The 20,403-nt window shown below is 37.4% G+C and overlaps 6 protein-coding genes across 6 annotated transcripts; 2 read left to right on the top strand and 4 right to left on the bottom strand.

The window, feature by feature from the left end:
- Positions 1-5,512: 5,512 nt before the first annotated feature.
- Positions 5,513-6,143, top strand: BNAC03G76620D. Its single transcript, XM_013830148.3, has one exon. The coding sequence runs from the start codon at positions 5,623-5,625 to the stop codon at positions 5,989-5,991; it is 369 nt and encodes a 122-aa protein (XP_013685602.2). The 5' UTR covers positions 5,513-5,622; the 3' UTR covers positions 5,992-6,143.
- Positions 5,924-8,016, bottom strand: LOC106358999 (probable methyltransferase TCM_000336). Its single transcript, XM_048751335.1, has 4 exons — positions 7,817-8,016; positions 7,321-7,734; positions 6,799-7,071; positions 5,924-6,709 (listed from the first exon to the last, which is right to left on the bottom strand). The coding sequence occupies exons 1-4, from the start codon at positions 7,898-7,900 to the stop codon at positions 6,368-6,370; spliced, it is 1,113 nt and encodes a 370-aa protein (XP_048607292.1). The 5' UTR covers positions 7,901-8,016; the 3' UTR covers positions 5,924-6,367.
- A 1,387-nt stretch (positions 8,017-9,403) lies between these two features.
- On the bottom strand, positions 9,404-12,177 carry LOC125583821 (probable methyltransferase TCM_000336). Its single transcript, XM_048751336.1, has 4 exons — positions 11,065-12,177; positions 10,559-10,980; positions 10,232-10,496; positions 9,404-9,903 (listed from the first exon to the last, which is right to left on the bottom strand). The coding sequence occupies exons 1-4, from the start codon at positions 11,128-11,130 to the stop codon at positions 9,559-9,561; spliced, it is 1,098 nt and encodes a 365-aa protein (XP_048607293.1). The 5' UTR covers positions 11,131-12,177; the 3' UTR covers positions 9,404-9,558.
- Positions 11,417-12,001, bottom strand: LOC125583234. The gene has a single exon (XM_048749869.1). The coding sequence runs from the start codon at positions 11,999-12,001 to the stop codon at positions 11,417-11,419; it is 585 nt and encodes a 194-aa protein (XP_048605826.1).
- A 453-nt stretch (positions 12,178-12,630) lies between the features above and the next one.
- LOC106373352 (purple acid phosphatase 6) lies at positions 12,631-14,706 on the top strand. Its single transcript, XM_013813537.3, has 7 exons — positions 12,631-12,848; positions 12,939-13,151; positions 13,244-13,355; positions 13,434-13,660; positions 13,738-13,876; positions 13,955-14,297; positions 14,383-14,706. Exons 1-7 carry the CDS (start codon positions 12,696-12,698, stop codon positions 14,585-14,587), a joined length of 1,392 nt encoding a protein of 463 aa, XP_013668991.1. The 5' UTR covers positions 12,631-12,695; the 3' UTR covers positions 14,588-14,706.
- Positions 14,707-16,343: 1,637 nt separating this feature from the next.
- On the bottom strand, positions 16,344-18,986 carry LOC125583820 (aldehyde dehydrogenase family 3 member F1-like). Its single transcript, XM_048751334.1, has 9 exons — positions 18,641-18,986; positions 18,406-18,502; positions 18,110-18,316; positions 17,716-17,840; positions 17,525-17,629; positions 17,279-17,451; positions 17,108-17,198; positions 16,866-17,015; positions 16,344-16,751 (listed from the first exon to the last, which is right to left on the bottom strand). The coding sequence occupies exons 1-9, from the start codon at positions 18,908-18,910 to the stop codon at positions 16,503-16,505; spliced, it is 1,467 nt and encodes a 488-aa protein (XP_048607291.1). The 5' UTR covers positions 18,911-18,986; the 3' UTR covers positions 16,344-16,502.
- Between the last annotated feature and the right edge of the window lie 1,417 nt (positions 18,987-20,403).

Below are 20,403 nucleotides of genomic sequence, written 5' to 3'. Positions count from 1 at the left end.
AGAATCCACACTGGAGCGACTAAAACCCACACTCGGGTGACTTAAAAACAAACACAAACCATAAAAACTAAATCAACACTAGCACGAAAAGCACGTTAACATCCACGCAAAAGCCACATCAGATCACTTAGCAGTTTTTAAAACAGAGTAAATGTCAATGGTCGGGAAGTACCGTTGCTGCCTATAGCCCGCCACCCGGTACCCTCCACTTCTGCACCCAAACCACACTTATCGCTGCTGCCTCGCCCGCCAAACGATAAGACCAAAACCCGGGGACTTCAAACCTCAACAAGGGGAACCGCTGCTCGGTCCACACGCCTTGGATACATAAACGCTCTACAATCAAAGAAAGAAGCTCGCCCAACCACCAAGAAGATGAAGCCTTGCCAAGAACCTCTCCAACACTCACGGGAAAGAAACCAAACGACAAGCAACCAAATGACACATAACCCCTAGAACAAATACTGCTAGGTCACAACCAACAAGACGCTTACACCCATGGCCTATAACGATTAAGACTCACACACCTAACAGTACAAGAGCCCAATCAAAACGCTAATTACCATAGCTGGTGATGCAAAAGACGGGACAGAAACAACCTGATGCGCCTCGGATCATAGACCCGGGCCAGGATGATGCGACCATGGCTGAGCCAGATGATTCTTCAACAAAAGACAAACCAGGATGGATTAATGGTGAGGATGCTGATCTAAAACCAGCTGATGAGACTGAGGACGAGCTGGAACCAGCTGAAGAGAGTATGCTTGAGCTGAAACCAGCTGAAGTGATAGTAGATGAGCTAGATGAGCTGAGTGAGCTAAGTGATACTAGCTTGGAGCTGAATGAGCTAAGTGACACTGAAGATGGAGCTGGTTTAGTTGCTGGGCGAAATGAGCATTTTTCAGCCCAAAGAAAAATTCATAACAAATTCAATTTGGGTCGGTTTTACACCAAATTCGACCAGACCTTTCCTCAGTCCATTTCAAGCCCATTCTCATCAAGAATGCCAAGAGGGAGTCAGCAAGGAAGTCTTGGTCGTGCATGGGAAAAAGAATTCAACAAAAATCATTAATTTCGGTCTTTAGTCAAAGTCTTCATTTCTAGTTTCCATGTCTTGTTTTTAGCACATTCTTCTTTGGATTTCTACAACTTGTAATCCTATATATAGGGCCTAAGAGCCACGAAATAAGGAAGCTTTTTCCCCTTTTATTTGAGTTTATCTATTTGTTCTTTGTAGAACACTTCTTTGTTTCTTGGTGAGGTTATCTCCGAGTAAACAGCCTCTAATTCGTTGGACCTGTGCGTCATATCAGGCAACGTTTAGAAATCCTTCTTTTGGTGGACTTGTGAGTCATATCAAGCACCAACTGAAGTCTGGTAGTATCATTGGGCCATCCGCAACCCATTGTGTCACCGTTCAATCCATCAGTTCTCCCTTTTGGCGAGTTCATATCCCTTTAGTCCGGTCGAGTGATCCTTCCCTATTTTAGGGCGTATCAAGTGGTATCAGAGCCACTCAACCGGTACTATCTATCCATCTTTCTCATCTTTCATTTCTAAACACTTCTTCTTCATCTTTCTATCTCAAATCCGGGCCACTACCTTACCTATCGCCATTCTTCTATAAAAAAAAAAAGAGAAAAGAAAAAAAAAAAAAAAAAAAAGATCTATCAAAAAAAAAGAGAAAAGAAAAAAAAAAGTTTGATTTATTTGGCTAGGTGGTGGAAGAGAAATCCTGCTGGCTGAGGAGAAATCCAGCCTTGGAGTGGTTAATACGGATTTCAAAACAATTCTCTTTATCTTTCTATCTTGTGTTCATCTCTTGCTTGCTTGGAGAAATCCATTGGGTTATTTGATTTGTTCTCTTAGAACTTTGAGAGGAGACTCTTGAGTGACCATAAAATCTGAGAGAAACACTTGTGTGGGTGAGATCAAACACTTGAGAGTGTGAGGATTATTTTTATCTGTTAACCTTTTGTGTTGAGAACTTTCAGGTTAAGATGTTTGAAGCTGATCAAAGAAGGCTTTTCAGTCAGTTTGAAGTCTGGGAGTTTTGTGACAACCTTGTGGAGGGTGTGGTGAAAGCCCTCAAGGACGTCAGCAAGATCCAAAAGAAGAGCACAACCACACGTGCATCTGTAGCTAAGCCTTCCTTATTCATCAATGAAAAACCCAAAGGTAAATCTGAAAACAACCTTGAAGATCAAAAAGATTTTTCAGATTCTTTACCAATTTTTGATGAGTATGATGAAGAGATGATTGAAAGTTTGATCATTTGTGAGGATGAATGTGATCTTCCATCTCCAAAATCTGATTTTATGTTTGATGATGAAGAGACTAATGGACTAACCTGTTTTGAACCGGAGCATCCGAGTAGTCTTGTTCTATTTTCACAGGATTTTAAGGAAGAACCATTCGACTACTCACATCAAGGACTGCTTCTTGGCACCAGGAGACCCATGGACGATGATCTAGGTCCCATATTTGATGAGGAAGGCGAACCTGGTCCAACCTTTGAAGCGGAAGCACCAAGCATAACATCCATCATCATGGAGAACCAACTTTGCTTTGATCCCGGCACAACTCCTACGCCTTTGACCACATACATTCAAGAGCACTGTGAGAAACTTGATTTGATTAATTTTCTGCCTGATCTGTTTGATAAAGTCAGTTCCAATGACATAAAACTTTCTGGTCTTGATCATCTTGAAAAGTCATCTGAGCTTGATTTGCAACAACTAGTTTTCTGCTCTAGAAAATCGTTTGATTCATTTGTCTTCAAAGAAAATAGCTTTAGTCTGAGATCTTATGGACATGAACTGATCACTGGAATTTTGTTTGCATCCTCATATGCTTTGGAAGATTTTATGGTTAGCACATTGCTGGAACAGAATTCACATAAAGCTGAAACAGATTTTTGTGGTGATTCTGTTTTGAAACCTGTCCATTCTTATTCTGAATCTGATCTTGAACTAAAACTTTTGTGTTCTGAATCTGATCAAGTTAGGCACGTTTTGGAAATGTTCTATGGTAGTTCATGCCTCGAAAACATTCTGATTTACAACACCTTCTTTGATAAACATGCTGAGCCTTGGATAAGAAATTCTCAATTTGAACTTAATCTTTTGTGTTCTAAATCTGAGAAACTTGCGCATGATTTGAATTTGTTCTTTAGGAACTGTGCTATCACGTGCCCTGACACCATTCTGGTGTACAAGACTTACTTTGATAGGCTTCATGATGATCTGAAACGTGTGCTACATGTTCTAGGGAAAGAAACTTTGGTTTATGATCTGAACAAGTACTTGTCTTGTACATATGATCCTGGTATTTTAATGTTTGTTTTGAGTGTCCAGGATAAACAGGATCAGTCTCCAAGAGGTGTCAGGAACAGAAGCAGAGATCGTGCTTATCAGTTTAAGACTTGGAGATGCATGTACTCGAGGAAACCAACTTCAAAACTCCAAGGAAGTTTCTTTCCAAAATTTTCCTTCACTAAATTTTACATGATTTTTAAATTCTTTTTGTCTGATTCATTTCCTTTTGATACAGGTAAAATGGATTTGAGGTCAAATCCTTTTCAAGAGGGAGGGAATGATGCGCCTCGGATCATAGACCCGGGCCAGGATGATGCGACCATGGCTGAGCCAGATGATTCTTCAACAAAAGACAAACCAGGATGGATTAATGGTGAGGATACTGATCTAAAACCAGCTGATGAGACTGAGGACGAGCTGGAACCAGCTGAAGAGAGTATGCTTGAGCTGAAACCAGCTGAAGTGATAGTAGATGAGCTAGATGAGCTGAGTGAGCTAAGTGATACTAGCTTGGAGCTGAATGAGCTAAGTGACACTGAAGATGGAGCTGGTTTAGTTGCTGGGCGAAATGAGCATTTTTCAGCCCAAAGAAAAATTCATAACAAATTCAATTTGGGTCGGTTTTACACCAAATTCGACCAGACCTTTCCTCAGTCCATTTCAAGCCCATTCTCATCAAGAATGCCAAGAGGGAGTCAGCAAGGAAGTCTTGGTCGTGCATGGGAAAAAGAATTCAACAAAAATCATTAATTTCGGTCTTTAGTCAAAGTCTTCATTTCTAGTTTCCATGTCTTGTTTTTAGCACATTCTTCTTTGGATTTCTACAACTTGTAATCCTATATATAGGGCCTAAGAGCCACGAAATAAGGGAAGCTTTTTCCCCCTTTTATTTGAGTTTATCTATTTGTTCTTTGTAGAACACTTCTTTGTTTCTTGGTGAGGTTATCTCCGAGTAAACAGCCTCTAATTCGTTGGACCTGTGCGTCATATCAGGCAACGTTTAGAAATCCTTCTTTTGGTGGACTTGTGAGTCATATCAAGCACCAACTGAAGTCTGGTAGTATCATTGGGCCATCCGCAACCCATTGTGTCACCGTTCAATCCATCAGTTCTCCCTTTTGGCGAGTTCATATCCCTTTAGTCCGGTCGAGTGATCCTTCCCTATTTTAGGGCGTATCACAACCGCTGCAAGGACAAGACCCCCAATTCCCGCTCGTCCACTCCACCACAAAGACCCAACTTTGAATAAGAAATGTTTACAAGAACACTGGACGAGTCCGTCATGAACCTCGCGCATCACCTAAACATGGAGAGCACCGCAAAAGTCTGAAGGAGAAAACCAGATCTGTCGGTGAGACTACCCAAAAGCCGACTCCCTTGCTCTACCAAGCTCACACCAACTCGTCGGAACACCAGAAAGCTCAACCCACCGGTGAAGCTAGTTCTCCACGGAGCAGAACCCGACACTTACCGGCGTTGAAACACCCAAAATCCCAGAACATATCGAAAATGGATCTTGTTAGAATCAGGAAGCAATGATAAAACTAGATCTAAGAGAAAAGACAGCCTCCGACGTCGGAGAAACCAACGCCGGAGCAAAGCATGAAGAACACCTTCTGAAACTTTGGGAGAAAAGAGAGAGAAGAGAGAGAACGGGAGACTGTGTCTGAAAATCGTGTTATTTTCAGATGCTAATTCTGTTAATGTAATATAAACCGAGTCTCGTGGAAGTTCATTGATGATGATCAGGTCAAGGATTGCGTTTCGATAGATTTGAAAAGTCAAAGAACCTCAAGGAGTCCATCCCTCTTATCATTCAATTTCTATTAACTAAAACATAAAAAAATATTTGGACTTTTCGAACTGGCAGCCAAACTCTGACCATTTCTACGTTCAAATTAAATACTCCCTCAGATTCGTTATATTTCGACACACGGATTAAAGAAACAATTAATTTTGTACATTTTCAATAAAAAACACTATTACCTATACAACTAACCATATTTTAACCAATAGAAAAATAAATTTTGCATAAAATTAATAAATTTTGCATTGAAAATCGAAAACCTCACTTATTTTGTAACGAAAATAATTCTTTAAAACGACACTTAATATGAAACGGAAGGAATAAGAAACAACCATAAAAACTCATCATATCTCCATATATAACAACACAGATGAACCTTTTGTCCATTACAAGTTCACAACAACAAAAAAGCAACCACTAAACCTTCTCTTCACTTCCTCTCTTTACATCATCTTGTAGACTTCTCTACATTTCACAGTTAATTAAGACAATCAAGAGATGCAAATGCTAAGAAGCTTTAGCACTAGGACAAGAAGCCGTAGTGGAGCCTACGAGCGAGTAAGTGATGATTCAACTTTCAGCGTACTCGGAGCCAAGCTAAGAAGATCGACAAGTGTTCCTTACTACGCTCCATCTATAAAGCTTGGTGCCGGTGGTGCTCCGACCATCCTCGAGGAAATTCCTCGTCAAAAATCCAAGAAAGTCAAACCAACAAGCAAATTTAGCCACCCTATCTTTAGCTTTTTATACGGAAAGAAGATGAAGTCAACGACTAGGAAGCCTGAGTTTTCTAGGTATCTTGAGTATTTGAAAGAAGGTGGCATGTGGGATGCTAGATCTAATGCTCCTGTTATTTATTACAAGTAGATAATGAATATATGGGAAATGAAAATCAAGAAAGTTTTAAGTCTTCGTTTAGTTCAAATGAGTTTATATCTTTAAATTTGTGATGATATTTGTATATTATAATTATCGATTCATTCATTTGATTTATAAGAATACAAATATTGGAAGCAAAATTGTATGTTTCTGGGAACACTAAAAGTTTCAAAAGCAAACACTAGACGAGCCTGAAAGCCAAACGTCAAACAGTTTTGGTTTGACTATAAAAAAAGTTTAAATTTTTTTTTGGTTTTACTATAGATGATGTGCAGTCTAACGGTGCCGTTTAGTGGAAGTCTGAATAGTAATCTCCCTTTGGTTACGTGGAAAGGGAGGGCTCTCTTCTTCGATTGTCAATGTTTCAGAGCTTCCTTCTCAGGACAACAAAAAATGTGATGTGTTTTATGTCTTCCTTAGCAACCTCCTCGTCAATTATTCTACCATATGTATCAAACAGCTTGTCCAAAATCTCTTCTCCGAAGTGTGAAGCAAGCATTGACTCTTGAACCGCTCTTATCGTCTTTGCAACCGCCTTGCCGTAACTGATACCATCCTCGTTGCCCCACTCCATGTCTACTTCCAACATATCTAACTTCTCTAATTCGAAAGACCCTTCTTTGTTCACTTCACCTTCTATCTCAGCAGCACTTGGGGCGTAAAAGTGCAGCTCGTAAGAATCCAGCTTCTCTTCCTCAATTTCTCTCTACAATTAAATGGAAACAGTTACATGGTTTCTAAATAACATCCATCGTCGTGAAATCAGAAGATCATATATATACATAATATATATACTTGTGAGACAAGATCTGCTATGGCTTCTGCGAGAAGTTCCCATAAGAAAGAGTTTCCTCTACCAACATGTTCAGGACCTTCTCTTCCGAGTATTATGAGAACCATTCTGCCTGCAGCAACCACCTCTTTTGATCGAGACCGGAGGAACATGGAGAAATCTTCCTTGAACTGGCTGTAGTAAGCTTTGGAAACAGCTTCAGGGCTCGATGAGCAGATGTTAACACACCCTTTGTTTATGGACTTGCCTTGATCGTCATACAAACCTGGAGGAATCTGCAAATAAAAAAAATGAAGAAAATACTCAGTATATATATACATATATGTTTACATTTGAAGGGACAATTCTTACCAAGATTGGTATTGAGATTTAGGAGGCCATAAATATTTTTAAGATAAATAACCAAACTATTTAATATAGTTTAAGAGCCATAAAATGTATATATTATCTTTTAAAAATTTAGAGGCCAAAAAAACGAATGTTTCACTAGGTTTTTACTAGGACATGCATATCACTCTGTTCACCTTGGAAAGCCAGTGTAAGCTGAAAGAGGCATATATGAAGTGGATGGTATTTTCAGGGAATAGCCTTCCATAAAATGATCCAGGGAAGGCTGCAATGAAAACTGAAGGGGAATCATCATTCTTGGTATCTCTCTTGAGCTCTATGTGAAAGTCAGGCAAGGACTTGAATATAGAGTTGAAGTCATTTCGGGGGAGATCGTTAAGGGAGACACTGAATTCCGGCAAGGGCTCGTTTGGTGTCTCACGGTGGTGAGCAACTATGACGGCTTTGATGATGTCTCTAATGGTGGAAAGAGTATTCGGTCCTGAAGAACATCCCAGGTCAGCTATTCCTAGACTCTTGGGTCTTGTCTCTTTGTAGAGTTGTTGCAGTGTCTTTAGTATTATGTGTTTTGCCTGATCATAGGCTTTCTTCTGCAAATATCAAAACAACAAAAAGGGTAACTATAGGAGTCAAGATTACGAAGGAAGTGAAGATATTTATAATATCAAGAACCTGGAAGGAAGAGTTTCTTGCATAACTAGTTTTCCCTACTCCTCCTGTCATGTGAAACTCTCTTTGTAGATCCATCTTATCCATCACAATGACAACAAAAACTATTTCTTGGGTTAGGGTTTGTTCTTTTGGTGATAGAATTTGCTTTTCTTAAAGGAGTAAGGTTTGGCCTGTCACCTCAATCTTTTCTTAAAGGAGTAATATTTCCGAAGAGCATCTGCATCAATGAACGGGGATCATAACTTTAATTTATTATTATTTTTTTATTATTTTTTTTGTTTGATTTTTAAAAAATAAAAATAAAAAAAATAAGCGGACTCATCGCAGACCGCCACGTGGCGTGGGGCCCGCGTTACAGTGATGAACCGAGTTCATCCCAGCGAACCTGCAAAGGGTGAATTCATAAAAATAAAAATATTATAATATTTTTTTTTTGGGAATTGTGTGAACCTGGACATTGAAACCTCAATGCAGATGCTCTAAAGGGGTATAATATTTATAGGACCCATAAAAAAAATAAAAATTTACACTTCACATAAATTAGCAATATATTTAATGAATCCAGAGCCTTAGTTGGAGTTGCAGTACTCTGCCATGATAGTGAGTGTATTCTATACAAGTTGTCAAAAGAATTGGTGCTTCAAAAGACATACACGTTAGTAACTAAGGAGAGTTTAATACTTAAAGAAAATAAATACTATAGTTTAAGGAAGACAGAGCGAATATATGAGGTGGCCCTGTGATAGACTGAATATTTGGATCAAGTCCCAATTTCCCACGAGAAGCAAGAAAACATGTGAATACTACCTAGTTACATTTTGAAACAAAAATATTTCCCTAAAACTAGTTACAATATGAAACGGAGGGAGTATAACTAAGTGACTTAACAATGTACACATGGCTTTCATGCACCAATCTCACAATTTGCATTTTTTAAGGTTGGAACCCAGATCTCTTGATGTAAAAGTATTAATGAATTAAGGGAGTTTCCACGCACTATTAATATGATGCGATCATACAGTTGAACATTTATCGTGGAGCAAATGTCGATTTTATGGAATGATATTCAATGCCCTATTTCGGTAATGCAGTTAGCATGCTACGTTATAAAATACGTCTAGCATAAGAGAGAAAATAGTCAAGCGCTAGGCATCCCTCGTCTTCTTCCTATATATGTATATGAACGCTCCTGGGCTCGTAAAGCCTATTGTAATGTATATGGACACTTCTGGGCTCATAAATGTTATGGTGTCGAATCTAGTGTATTCATATAGTTTCATAATGACAGAGAATTAGGTTTTAAGAGTTAGATGAAAAGTTTTAAGCAAAAAAAAAAGTTTTGAACAGAAAAGTAGTGCAGTTTGATTGATTCTATATCTACGCATGGAAAATGCTACATCAGGTGGAAATGAACAATGATAGATTTCAATGGATTTGCTTCATCTGTTTTCTTGATAGTTGATACTCTAGTTTTATAATCATATATTTAATATTTGCTACACATATCTATATATGTTTTATTTCATTGTTTCCTTCTCAAGACAACAACAAATGTGATGGGTCTTATGCAGTGGCGGACCCAAGACTTTTTTTAATCTGGGTCAGTGACAAATTAAATTTCAAAAAGTAAAATAAAATAGGGTATTGAACCCGTTAACTCATATTTAAGGGGGTGCAACACTACCATTTGAGGTGAGTAGACATAATTACCATAGGCCACAAGAAACGTTTAAATATTTAACCTAAGTCAATTGACACACCATCTCATAAAGTAGGTCCGCCTCTGGTCTTATGTCTTCCTTAGCCAACTCCTCGTCAAACATTCTACCATAAGTATCAAACAGCTTGTCCAAAATCTCTTCTCCGAAGTGTGGAGCAAGCATTGACTCTTGGACCGCTCTTATCGTCTTTGCAGCCAGCTCACCGGAACTCATGCCATCCTCGTTGTCTTTCTTTTCCACTTCCATTATCTCTAACTTTTCTAATTCGAAAGACCCTTCATTGTTCACTTCACCTTCTATCTGAGCAGCACTCGCAGCGTAAAAGTGCGTCTCGTAAGAATCGAGCTTCTCCTCCTCAGTTTCTCCCTACAGTAAATGGTTTCTAAATCAAAATCCATCTATGTTGAATCAGCATATTATATACATAAATATACTTTATATATTTCAGAATTATGCATATCTTAAAATTTCGCACATATTCATAAAATATTTTAAATTTTGGTTAAAACATACAAATTTTGTGATTATCTATTTGCCATAATTTTAAACCATTAAGAATTTAAGTACAATTATTTTTTGTAGTTAAAATTAATTGATTGTTGATAAAATGTATTAAAATACAGATGTGTGTTTTTTGAAATAATTTTTCTTTAAATCAATGCATGTTATAAAATGGAGGGGGTAATATATATACCTGTTCGACAAGATCTGCTATGGCTCTTGCCAGAATTTCCCAGGTGAAAGACATTCCTCTATCAACATGATCAGGACCTTCTCTTCCGAGTATTATGAGCACCATTCTGCCTGCAACAACCACCTCTTTTGATCGAGACCGGAGAAACATGGAGAAGTCTTCCTTGAACTGGCTGTAGTAAGCTTTGGAAACAGCTTCAGGGCTCGAGGAGCAGATGTTAATACAGCCTTTGTTTATGGACTTGCCTTGATGGTCAAACAAACCGAATCTGCAATGAAAAAGAAACAATGTATATACATATCTCAGCTACCATTTTTATAGATAACTCTGTTCACCTTGGAAAGCCAGTGTAAGCTGAAAGAGGAATAGATGAAGTGGATGGTTTTCTCAGGGAAGAGCCTTCCATAGAATGATCCAGGACAAGCTGCAATGAAAATTGCAGGGCAAACACCATTCTTGGTACCTCTCTTGAGCTCCATGTGAAAGTCAGGCAAGGTCTTGAATATAGAGTTGAAGTCATTTTGAGGGAGATCATTAAGGAAGATGCTGAATTCCGGCAAGGGCTGGTTTGGTAACTCACGGTGGTGAGCAATTTCCACGGTTTTGATTATGTCTCTAATGGTGGAAAGAGTGTTTGGTCCTGAAGAACATCCTAGGTCAGCTATTCCTAAACTCTTGGGTCTTGTCTCTTTGTAGAGTTGTTGCACTGTCTCTAGTGTTATGTGCTTTGCATTATCAGAGGATTTTTTCTGCAAATATCAAAACAACAAAAAGGGTAATTACAAGTCAAGATTATATATGAAGCAAGTGAAGATAATTGAAATATCAAGAACCTGGACGGAAGAGTTTCTGGCATAGCCTGTCATGTGAAACTCTCTTTCTAGTTCCCTCTTCTCCATCACAATGACAAAAAGAACACGAAAACTATTTTCTTGGATGAGGGAGTAATCTTTTTGTTAGAATTTGTCGTCTTTTAATGGAGTAATCTTTGGCATGTCACATCAATATTCCAGTACCCTTCTTTTTTTTTTGATCAACCAACTATTTCACTGAGAAAGCATAAGCAGAAGCTAAGAGTTCAAAGAGTACAGAACAGATTTTGCCAAGGCATCTGCAAGAGTTCAAGCTCCTAGGTACATGAGCAAGCTCCTAGGTACATGAGCAAAAGAATATCTGCAGCAGAGTTCAAGCTCCTAGGTACATGAGCAAGCTCCTAGGTACATGAGCAAAAGAAATAGACGTAAAAGATAGGGATAGATTCTCGATATCCAAGTTGATTCCGTAGAGCTCCACCGGATGTTGTTTCGAGGATAGTGCTTTGATAAGCACCTGGTTATCTGACTTAAGGCAGATATTGGTGAGACGAAGAGCCTTGGCCTGTAACAGGGCTTCCCGTGCAGCTAGTGCCTCGGCCATCAGTGGTGACGCCACAAAACGCTCCGTCGAAGTGCCCTGCCTTGTCTCTTCCAGGCGTGGGTTGTGAAAGACCCAACTACATCCTGCAGTTTTGTCCTCGAGTCTCCACCCCGCATCCGTATACAGAGTATTAAGGCCAGTCGATGTATTTTTCTGTGTCCTGGTGCCATTGATGTCCAGTGAATGCGGTGATTGTTGCCCTCTCGGTTGCGCCTCTTGCCATTCCTTTGCGAGTCGCAGAGCGTTGCAGATAACCTTATCAGGATTGAGTGTTCTGTTCTCAAAAACCAATTGGTTTCTTGCAGTCCAAATACACCAACAAACCCAAGGAAAAATAGTAACCGAGATGCCCATAGGAGGGAGACAAATCCAAGTCGCTGATGAGACCAGCATCTGATCAAAGGTGGTGGTCGCCTGGATACTGATAGGTCACTGCAACTACTCAATATTCCAGTACCCATACTTCTTGTTTTGCGAGGATATTGTGTGGGTTTCATAAGACCCATACATAATTGTTAATAGATGGAAAAGCTTTTGTGGTTGAAAGTAGAGATGGGAATTTGAGTTAATACATGCAAGGCCCGCTTCCTTAGACCCACCGCCTTCTATCGGTCGACTGATTTAAATATTCCCGAGGTGAGGATTAATTTGGCAGATGCAGGTTGATCAAATTTGAGTTGTGCATACCGGTTAATCCGCATATAATATAAAGCTGTTAAACTTTTTTTTTTTACCTTTTGCAGAAAATCTTTGCAATATCTTAACTTCCGGCTACATTTAAAAAAAAAAACTTTTGAATATTCTTTTTGAAATAGATAATGCAACTGCACAGATTTATCCGATGTATATATTACTAAATTAAAACTGTTACCGATTTAGCCGAGGGTATATATTCCTAAATTAAAACAGTTTTAAGCTTATCGTTTTATATATAGATTCCAAGCCAAATACTGGCATATTCCACTCGATCATATATATATATATAAAACCTAGTTTACCAACTAAACACTACAAACAATTAAGTTCTTGAAGCGATCACTGATTAAACATGAAGATATTCATGCTCTCCATCCTGCTTCTAAGCATCGCTACGTTAATCAATGGTGGAATAACAAGCAAATATGTACGACAAGCTCAGCCAGCTAATGAGATGTCTCTTGAAACATTCCCGTCTCCCGCCGGTCACAATGCTCCAGAACAGGTTATAGTTTCTTTTTTTTTTATCAATTGTATCTTAATACACCAAAACCACGTACTTGTATTGATATTTTTTTTTTGTTTATGGTTTCAGGTTCATCTAACGCAAGGAGATCACAATGGCCGTGGCATGATCATCTCTTGGGTGACACCGTTAAACCTAGATGGTTCTAACGTAGTTACTTACTGGATCGCCAGTAATGGAAGTGACATAAAGCGGAGAAAGAAGAAAGCCTCCACGTCTTCTTACAAATTTTATGACTATTCTTCTGGATTTCTTCATCACGCCACCATTAAAAATCTCGAGGTTTGTGTACTTTGTATTACTTAACTTCTCATCCAAGGAACAACGTGGTCTTTTTTTATACGATGTCTTAATGTTTCTGTTCGACATGCCAGTACGATACTAAATACATGTATGAGGTTGGTACTGATAAATCAGTTAGACAATTTTCCTTCACAACTCCCCCAAAGGTTGGTCCTGACGTTCCATACACATTCGGGATTATTGGTAATTAACTGATCTTTGTTAACCTAATTTAAAACTAGTGTTTCAACATCAATATCTAATGAGTCATTCTTTTTGTAGGTGATCTTGGACAAACCTATGCTTCTAACGAAACATTGTACCATTACATGTCGAACCCTAAAGGCCAAACCATTCTTTTCCCCGGAGATTTGGCTTACCAAGACAACCATCCAAACCATGACCAGAGAAAATGGGATACTTGGGGAAGATTCATGGAGCCTTGCGCTGCTTACCAGCCCATTATCTATGCTGCTGGGAATCACGAGATTGATTTCGTTCCAAACATAGTAAGATTCACCTATTTCAAGTCTTTTCGTAATTTCGTTTGGTTCAGTTTCGGTTACATTTTGAATCTTTTAATCAGGGCGAGCGTCACGCATTCAGGCCTTATATTCACCGTTACCATAACGCCTTCAAAACCTCGGGGAGCATATCTCCTCTTTGGTACTCAGTCAGACGCGGCCCTGCTCACATCATCGTCCTTTCCTCTTACTCTGGCTACGGTAACAGAAAAACCACTAAACAAAGACTAGTGAATATCTTTCTTGATTTTGTTTGCATAACACTTATCTCATTTCTAGGCAAATACACACCGCAATACGTGTGGCTCGAGCAAGAGCTGAAGAACGTGAATAGAGAGGAGACTCCATGGTTGATTGTTATGGTTCACTCGCCGTGGTATAATAGTGTCAACTACCATTACATGGAAGGCGAGAGCATGAGGGTAATGTTTGAGTCGTGGTTTGTTAACAGCAAGGTTGATTTGGTCTTGGCTGGTCATGTCCATGCGTATGAAAGATCCGAACGTGTTTCCAATATTAAGTATAATATCACCAATGGCTTGAGCACTCCAGTGAAAGATCCTAATGCTCCAATTTACATCACAATCGGAGATGGAGGAAACATCGAAGGAATCGCAAATAGGTAAACAAAACAGTTTTGTTCGGTCTATTTTCAAGTTGTTTTAACCATATATAAACTAACATGGTATGTGGCTCTCTTTCTACAGTTTTACAGATCCGCAACCGAGTTACTCGGCCTATAGGGAATCGAGTTTTGGTCACGCTCTTCTTGAGATCAAGAACAAGACTCACGCACAATACACATGGCATAGGAACCAAGACAATGAACCCGTAGCAGCTGATTCTCTCATGATGCATAACAGATACTTCTTCCCAAAGGAGGAGATAGCTTCGGACTGTTTGGTTTGCTGATTTGAATAAGGAGTTTTTTAAAATTGTTTTTTTTTTCTTTGATTTTCTGTTTAGGTTATGGATTGTTTCAATTTAATTTAGTTTGATTAATTGAGATTGCACTGTTATTTCGGATATTCTGTTTAAATCTTTAAATAATATTTTATTATTGGTGTCGCTTCAAAATTTAGATCAATCATAGTCTCTACCGTTTATAAGGAAAAATATAACAAGATATTGGGGAAAACGGCCAATTCATACATCAACAAGGGGTCGCGGTTCCGATCAGTACATACACTCACACCCTGTGCTAAAACATACTTCAACTCCAATTATATTCAAATTTCATACATTAACTAACACTTTTCGGTAAATTCATACATTGACAATTTCTCTGCTAGTCAAATATTGACGGAGTCTTACGTGGACTTAACGGATGGTTACGTGGAAATTAAGCGAAAACGACACCGTTTTATTGAAAAAAAATTTGTTTTAAAATGAGATTTGAACCCGGGTTACCCACAATAACTTATCCCCCACTCAACCACTCTGGCATGTATGCTTAACTGTTTTAATACATCACATATATATATTTATCATTCATCCGTTCTGGGTTCCCCAAACAAAATTGTTTTCATTTGGTTTAGATGAGACTTCGAACACGGGTTTCCCAAAATAACCCATCCCCCACAGGACCTCTCGCCATGTTCATCGGTTTAATAGATCACATATACATATATTCGGTTTGGTAGAATTTCTCAAATGTTTTGTCAAAAAAAAAAGAATTGCTCAAATGTTTTGTCAAAAAAAAAAGAATTGCTCAAATGTTAAATTTTAGGAAATTGTAAGTTTCAATTTATTTATATATTTTAATCCAAATAATTTATATTTGAATTTAGGTTCTCGCTGTTGCTCGGCTTGATGACATCCTGACCGGACAAACCCCCATTTGATGTGAACACGACCAAAGGACATCAAGATTTTGAGTTTAATTAGTTGTACAATACGTATATATTGATTAACTCTATAATTAACTAGGTGATAAAGTAGATTTGTATGCTGCTCACATGGATGTGCGTGAAATAAATATTTTAACTGGGTTCGAATCCCCCTCTAAACAATAAGAAAACGATTTTTTTTTTAGGAATCCGGAATGACTGAATATGTATATGTGATGTATTAAAACAGTGAAGCATAAATCAGTGTGGTCGAGTGGGGGATGCGTTAATTCAGGGAACCTGGGATCGTAACCCCCCCCTAAACCAAATTAAATTAAATTATTTTTGTGGAACCCAGAACCGATGAATGTTAAATATGTATACGTGATGTATTAATATGATGAATTATACATGGCAGAGTGGTCGGGTGGGGGATAGGTTATTGTGGGTAACCCGGGTTCGAATGCTACTTTAAACCAATTTAAAACAATTTTTTTCAATAAAATAACGTCGTTTTGGGCTTAATTTTCACGTAATCATCTGTTAAGTCTACGTAAGACTCCGTCAATATTTGACTAAAGGAAAAACGGTCAATGTATGAATTTACCGAAAAATGTTGGTTGGCATATGAAATTTGAATATAATTGGAGTTGAAGTATGTTTTAGCACATGATTTGAGTGTATGTACTGATCGGGACCGCGATCCGTTGTTGATGCATGAATTGGCCGTTTTCCCCAAGATATTGAGTATTTAACATGCATAATTTGTCTGTTATCTGATTCCGTAGTCTTAGGCACACGCATAATACTACCTTGTGGAAGTATAGTCAATAGTCATATTCAACTAATAGCCTTTTGTTTATATTAAGTGGAATACAAAATCACTCTTATACAGAAAATCTCAAGTTTGGAATCAAACTTATTAGGTGAAGATATGAATATCAGACAAAAGAGTGATATGAATTATTCATATATATTTAGGGTGTGTTTTGTGTGTCTCACTTTCTCACTCCTTTTATAAGACCAAGCATTAAGAGGACAAGCTTGAAGTAAGCTTCACGAAATGCGAGTCTAATAAAGTTGAGCTTGAAGCTGTTCCATGGAGGGTATCGAGCTTCAAGATCCATTGCTAAGCTTCCTTCCATTATTGCCTTCTCGTGACTGAAACATTCGAATGAGTATTTCCCGTGATACCTTCCTATTCCACTCTGTCCTACTCCTCCAAAGGGCAATGCATCACACATATACTGCAATTCCAATTTAACAGTTGAAGATATGAGAACATCTACATTGTCTGTAATCAGAGTCAAAATACAAAGTTCTACACTCAACCTAGACTGATTTTGTGGAGATTAATCTACCTGGATCATGAGGTCGTTGAAGGTAACACTTCCAGAGGATGTTTCTGACAAGATTCTAGTTTTAAGGTTCTCGTCCTTGGTGAATGCATAGATAGCAAGTGGCTTTGGTTTTGACTTGATAAACCCTATGCTTTCTTGGATGTCACGCAACTTTATCACATCAGAGTAAATATACAAAAATTAGCAACCATAATTCGAATGTATTTTTACTAACTAAGATTTTATACTTTAAATATGCTTACTGTGATAATAGGGAGAATTGGACCAAATATTTCTTCATTCATTATCTCAGAATCAAGAGGAGGATCCAACAAGATGGTTGGCTCAACATACCTGCCAAACAAATTTAGGTTACATGACTTGTAGAACAGATTAATTGTAATACAAGAAACATGATTCAATCAAAAGCTTACAGCTTCTCTTCATCCATGGAGCCACCATAGACGATTGAAGCTTTAACACAAGGATTATTAAGAAGACGAGACAATCTCTGAAAGTGTTTTTTGGTGACAATCCTAGCGAGACATCCAGATTCTTTAGGGTTTTCCCCAAAGAACGACCTTATCACCGGCTTCAACATATCAATCTATACAAAATCACCAAACTCTTAGAGACAATGCAGAAACAACGTTTGGATTTGCGTTTGTGTATACACGTACCAGAGTAGAAGCAAAACTCTGTTCGACAAGAACGTAATCTACGGAGATACAAGCTTGTCCACTGCAAGATCCCCACTTTCCTCCAGATATTCTCTTCACAATGGACTATATGCTCATAATCAATAAAAAAATTCAGACACTTTCACGATCATGTCAAACTAGAGCTAAGAGAAACAGAATAAAGTACATACCTTCATGTCCTTTGAAACAGAGTGGTGATCAATAATGGTGGGACATTTTCCACCAAGCTCCAATGTCACAGGAGTCAAATGCTCTGCAGCTGCAGCCATTATGATCTTTCCTATCTTTGGACTCCCTACAAACAAATACACAACAACAATTATGTGAATGCCGCTCAGGAGTCAGGACCAGACTTGAAATTTTGGAAGTCTTAAACAATTTATAGTATGAACTTTATTAAAAAAAATATTTTTTTTAATAATTTGGGAGTTTAAGTTCATATAATACTAATTCAAAAAAAAAATGTGGGGTCTGACGCCAATGTTTCACTTGACTATGATCAGGATGGGCTCTTATGCTGTTACAAGAGAGTTATTTAGTGTTAAGGGTTGAATTGAGTGATACCGGTGAAGAAGATCTTGTCCCATTGATGCTGTAAGAGGATGGTTGCGACATCAGGTCCTCCTTCGATAACTTTGATTGCTTTAGTGTCGAGATAAGACGGGATTAACTTGGCAAGCAAGGCAGATGCGTTAGGGCTTAATTCAGATGCCTTGAGCAGAACGGTATTTCCTGCTGCTATTGCCCCAATCATTGGGTCTAAAGACAAAGCTGATCACAAACAATAAAAAAAGCACAATATTAACTCTATTTAAAATACCTCAAAAGAGCATGGAATTGATTCAAGATCCAATTCTTACATATAGGAAAGTTCCAGCTAGACAGAACAAGAACAGTCCCATACGGTTCTGAGATCACTTTCCCTGTTGCTGGGTAGAACAATAAAGGAAGGTTGCTCTGTTTTTTTTTTTCAGCACCAAGAAAATAATTAGCCAAAAAAGATTAATACTATTTCTTGCAAAGTTTCCTAATCCAAGATCAAGATTGTCTCATACTACAGTTACTAAATATGTGCATAGTGTATGTGGTTCTTACCTTTCTGGGAACGACCCATTTATCAAGGCAGTTTAAAGCAGTAGTAGCTGATCTCATGACAAAACCAAGCTCATCTCTGAAAGCTTCAGTACTGTGTTTTCCCAAATCTTGAAACAGAACATCGCTCATCTTCTCTTCGTTGTCTTTAACCATTTCGATTATAGCTCCGAGCTGTGCCTTCCTCCACTTGACACTCCTTGTCCTCCCGCTCGCAAACGTCTCTCTCATCTCTCTCAAGCTCTGATCTACAGTCTCTTTCATGGCTTCCATGGCCTCTCTCTCTACTCTCTTCCGAAGCAGAGGTTGGTTATTAAAAAGCTCTGGTTTGTTTGATTGCCTCTTAAGGAGCTAGAAGGTTTCAGTTTCAACCACTTATTGGTGGGTGATAAAAGAGGAAAGAAAAACTAGTTGGGGAAATGATAAGGTAAAACATTAACTATCTTAGGTTAAACAGTCGTTCTCATGAAGATGGATGTCCATGTCGTTGAATTAAATGTTATCGTTGACAGATTCCTTCAGTATTTTATACAATATACTTTATACTACAATATAAAGTATATGTGGATCGGTGACATTAATTGGTCTGTCTATTGTCTCATCTCTCAGAGTCCGGAAAGTCTGGTTAGTAGCACTGGGCATTAAATGCTTCGCCGCTCATAATATCTCGTATATATTTTTGTCGACTATATAGTACTCCTTCTGTTTTCATATGTAAGTAGTTTTAACAAAATAAGTTTGTTTCACAATATAAGATGTTTATACAATCCAAAACAGTTTTTATATTTATTACATATGTTGTGACCAATCTAATAATCTATGCCTTTTTATTATTAGTTAAATTTATGTATTAAATGCTATTTTTTTAAAAGTAACAATTTTCTTAATATTATCATTTTTAACTAAAACTACTTACATATAAAAACAGAAGGAGTATCAAATTGAAATTTAAAATGTTTTATTAATTTGCTATTATGCCGAAAAAAATAGTAGCATACTATGAATTTGATTATTCTATTAATTTGCTGTATTATTCAAATCAAAAATGTTTTATTGGGGTGATACGATTTATATAATGTAGTTGGGAACTTCAAGAAGTTTTGCGTATGGAAACGTCAATAGTACTATAATTATTGTACAGAACCAATAATAGTACTGTGAAGTGTAAGAGGTGATGGTTGGCAAAATAGTCATTAAACGTTAATCCGATGTGGAAATATATTAAAAAAGTATTTTTTATTAAAAAATATTACTGAAATATAATTTAAAATTAATTTATTTAATTATAAATAAATATAATAAAAATTCAACTGACTACACAGTTTTTTATAAAATTAAAATTAACTATATTTGTGCAAACTTCATCTATTATAAAACAACAAAAATTATCTAGAGAGAATATATGTTAGTTATAAATGTAAACATCATACATTAACTAAGATTTTATGTGCGCTATTTCCACGGTGAAAAAAAATTTCATTAACTTTTCTTTTTGTATTTTTTTGTCGGCTATCTTTATACTCTAATTTTTTTCTATGAACCAATTTAACAAAATAAAATGTTAATAATATATTTTATTTTGCGTGTTATTTTGAAAAATATTTTATAAAGTAAATTACCAAAAAATAATACTTTCTATTGAAATATAAACACATAATTATACATCCTAAGAGCATTTCTAAAAACCCTCTTATAACTTCAAATATAAGGGTTTGTGCACTCCAAAAGCAACCTTAAAACCTTAATTATAAGTTTTTGTATAGTGA

The sequence above is a fragment of the Brassica napus genome, chromosome C3 (assembly GCF_020379485.1).
Source record: "Brassica napus cultivar Da-Ae chromosome C3, Da-Ae, whole genome shotgun sequence".
Classification (NCBI taxonomy): domain Eukaryota; kingdom Viridiplantae; phylum Streptophyta; class Magnoliopsida; order Brassicales; family Brassicaceae; genus Brassica; species Brassica napus.
This window is presented reverse-complemented; position numbering and strand designations above follow the sequence as displayed.

Bases quoted from the DNA above. Each gene is read 5' to 3' on its own strand.
- LOC125583821 (XM_048751336.1), bottom strand. From the start codon at position 11,130: ATGGAGAAGAGGGAACTAGAAAGAGAGTTTCACATGACAGGCTATGCC. The intron at 10,497-10,558 runs AGTTATCTATAA...TCATTGCAGATT, and splicing joins TGGCTTTCCAAGGTGAACAG to CGGTTTGTTTGACCATCAAG. The intron at 9,904-10,231 runs GTATATATATTA...CATTTACTGTAG, and splicing joins TAGCAGATCTTGTCGAACAG to GGAGAAACTGAGGAGGAGAA.
- LOC125583820 (XM_048751334.1), bottom strand. From the start codon at position 18,910: ATGGAAGCCATGAAAGAGACTGTAGATCAGAGCTTGAGAGAGATGAGA. The intron at 18,317-18,405 runs GTAAGAATTGGA...GTTTGTGATCAG, and splicing joins TAGCTGGAACTTTCCTATAT to CTTTGTCTTTAGACCCAATG. The intron at 16,752-16,865 runs GTAGATTAATCT...TTGGAATTGCAG, and splicing joins TCAACGACCTCATGATCCAG to TATATGTGTGATGCATTGCC.
- LOC106373352 (XM_013813537.3), top strand. From the start codon at position 12,696: ATGAAGATATTCATGCTCTCCATCCTGCTTCTAAGCATCGCTACGTTA. The intron at 12,849-12,938 runs GTTATAGTTTCT...TTATGGTTTCAG, and splicing joins GTCACAATGCTCCAGAACAG to GTTCATCTAACGCAAGGAGA. The intron at 13,356-13,433 runs GTAATTAACTGA...TTCTTTTTGTAG, and splicing joins ATACACATTCGGGATTATTG to GTGATCTTGGACAAACCTAT.
- BNAC03G76620D (XM_013830148.3), top strand. From the start codon at position 5,623: ATGCAAATGCTAAGAAGCTTTAGCACTAGGACAAGAAGCCGTAGTGGA.
- LOC125583234 (XM_048749869.1), bottom strand. From the start codon at position 12,001: ATGGGCATCTCGGTTACTATTTTTCCTTGGGTTTGTTGGTGTATTTGG.
- LOC106358999 (XM_048751335.1), bottom strand. From the start codon at position 7,900: ATGGATAAGATGGATCTACAAAGAGAGTTTCACATGACAGGAGGAGTA. The intron at 7,735-7,816 runs GTTCTTGATATT...TGATATTTGCAG, and splicing joins CAAGAAACTCTTCCTTCCAG to AAGAAAGCCTATGATCAGGC. The intron at 6,710-6,798 runs GTATATATATTA...ATTTAATTGTAG, and splicing joins TAGCAGATCTTGTCTCACAA to AGAGAAATTGAGGAAGAGAA.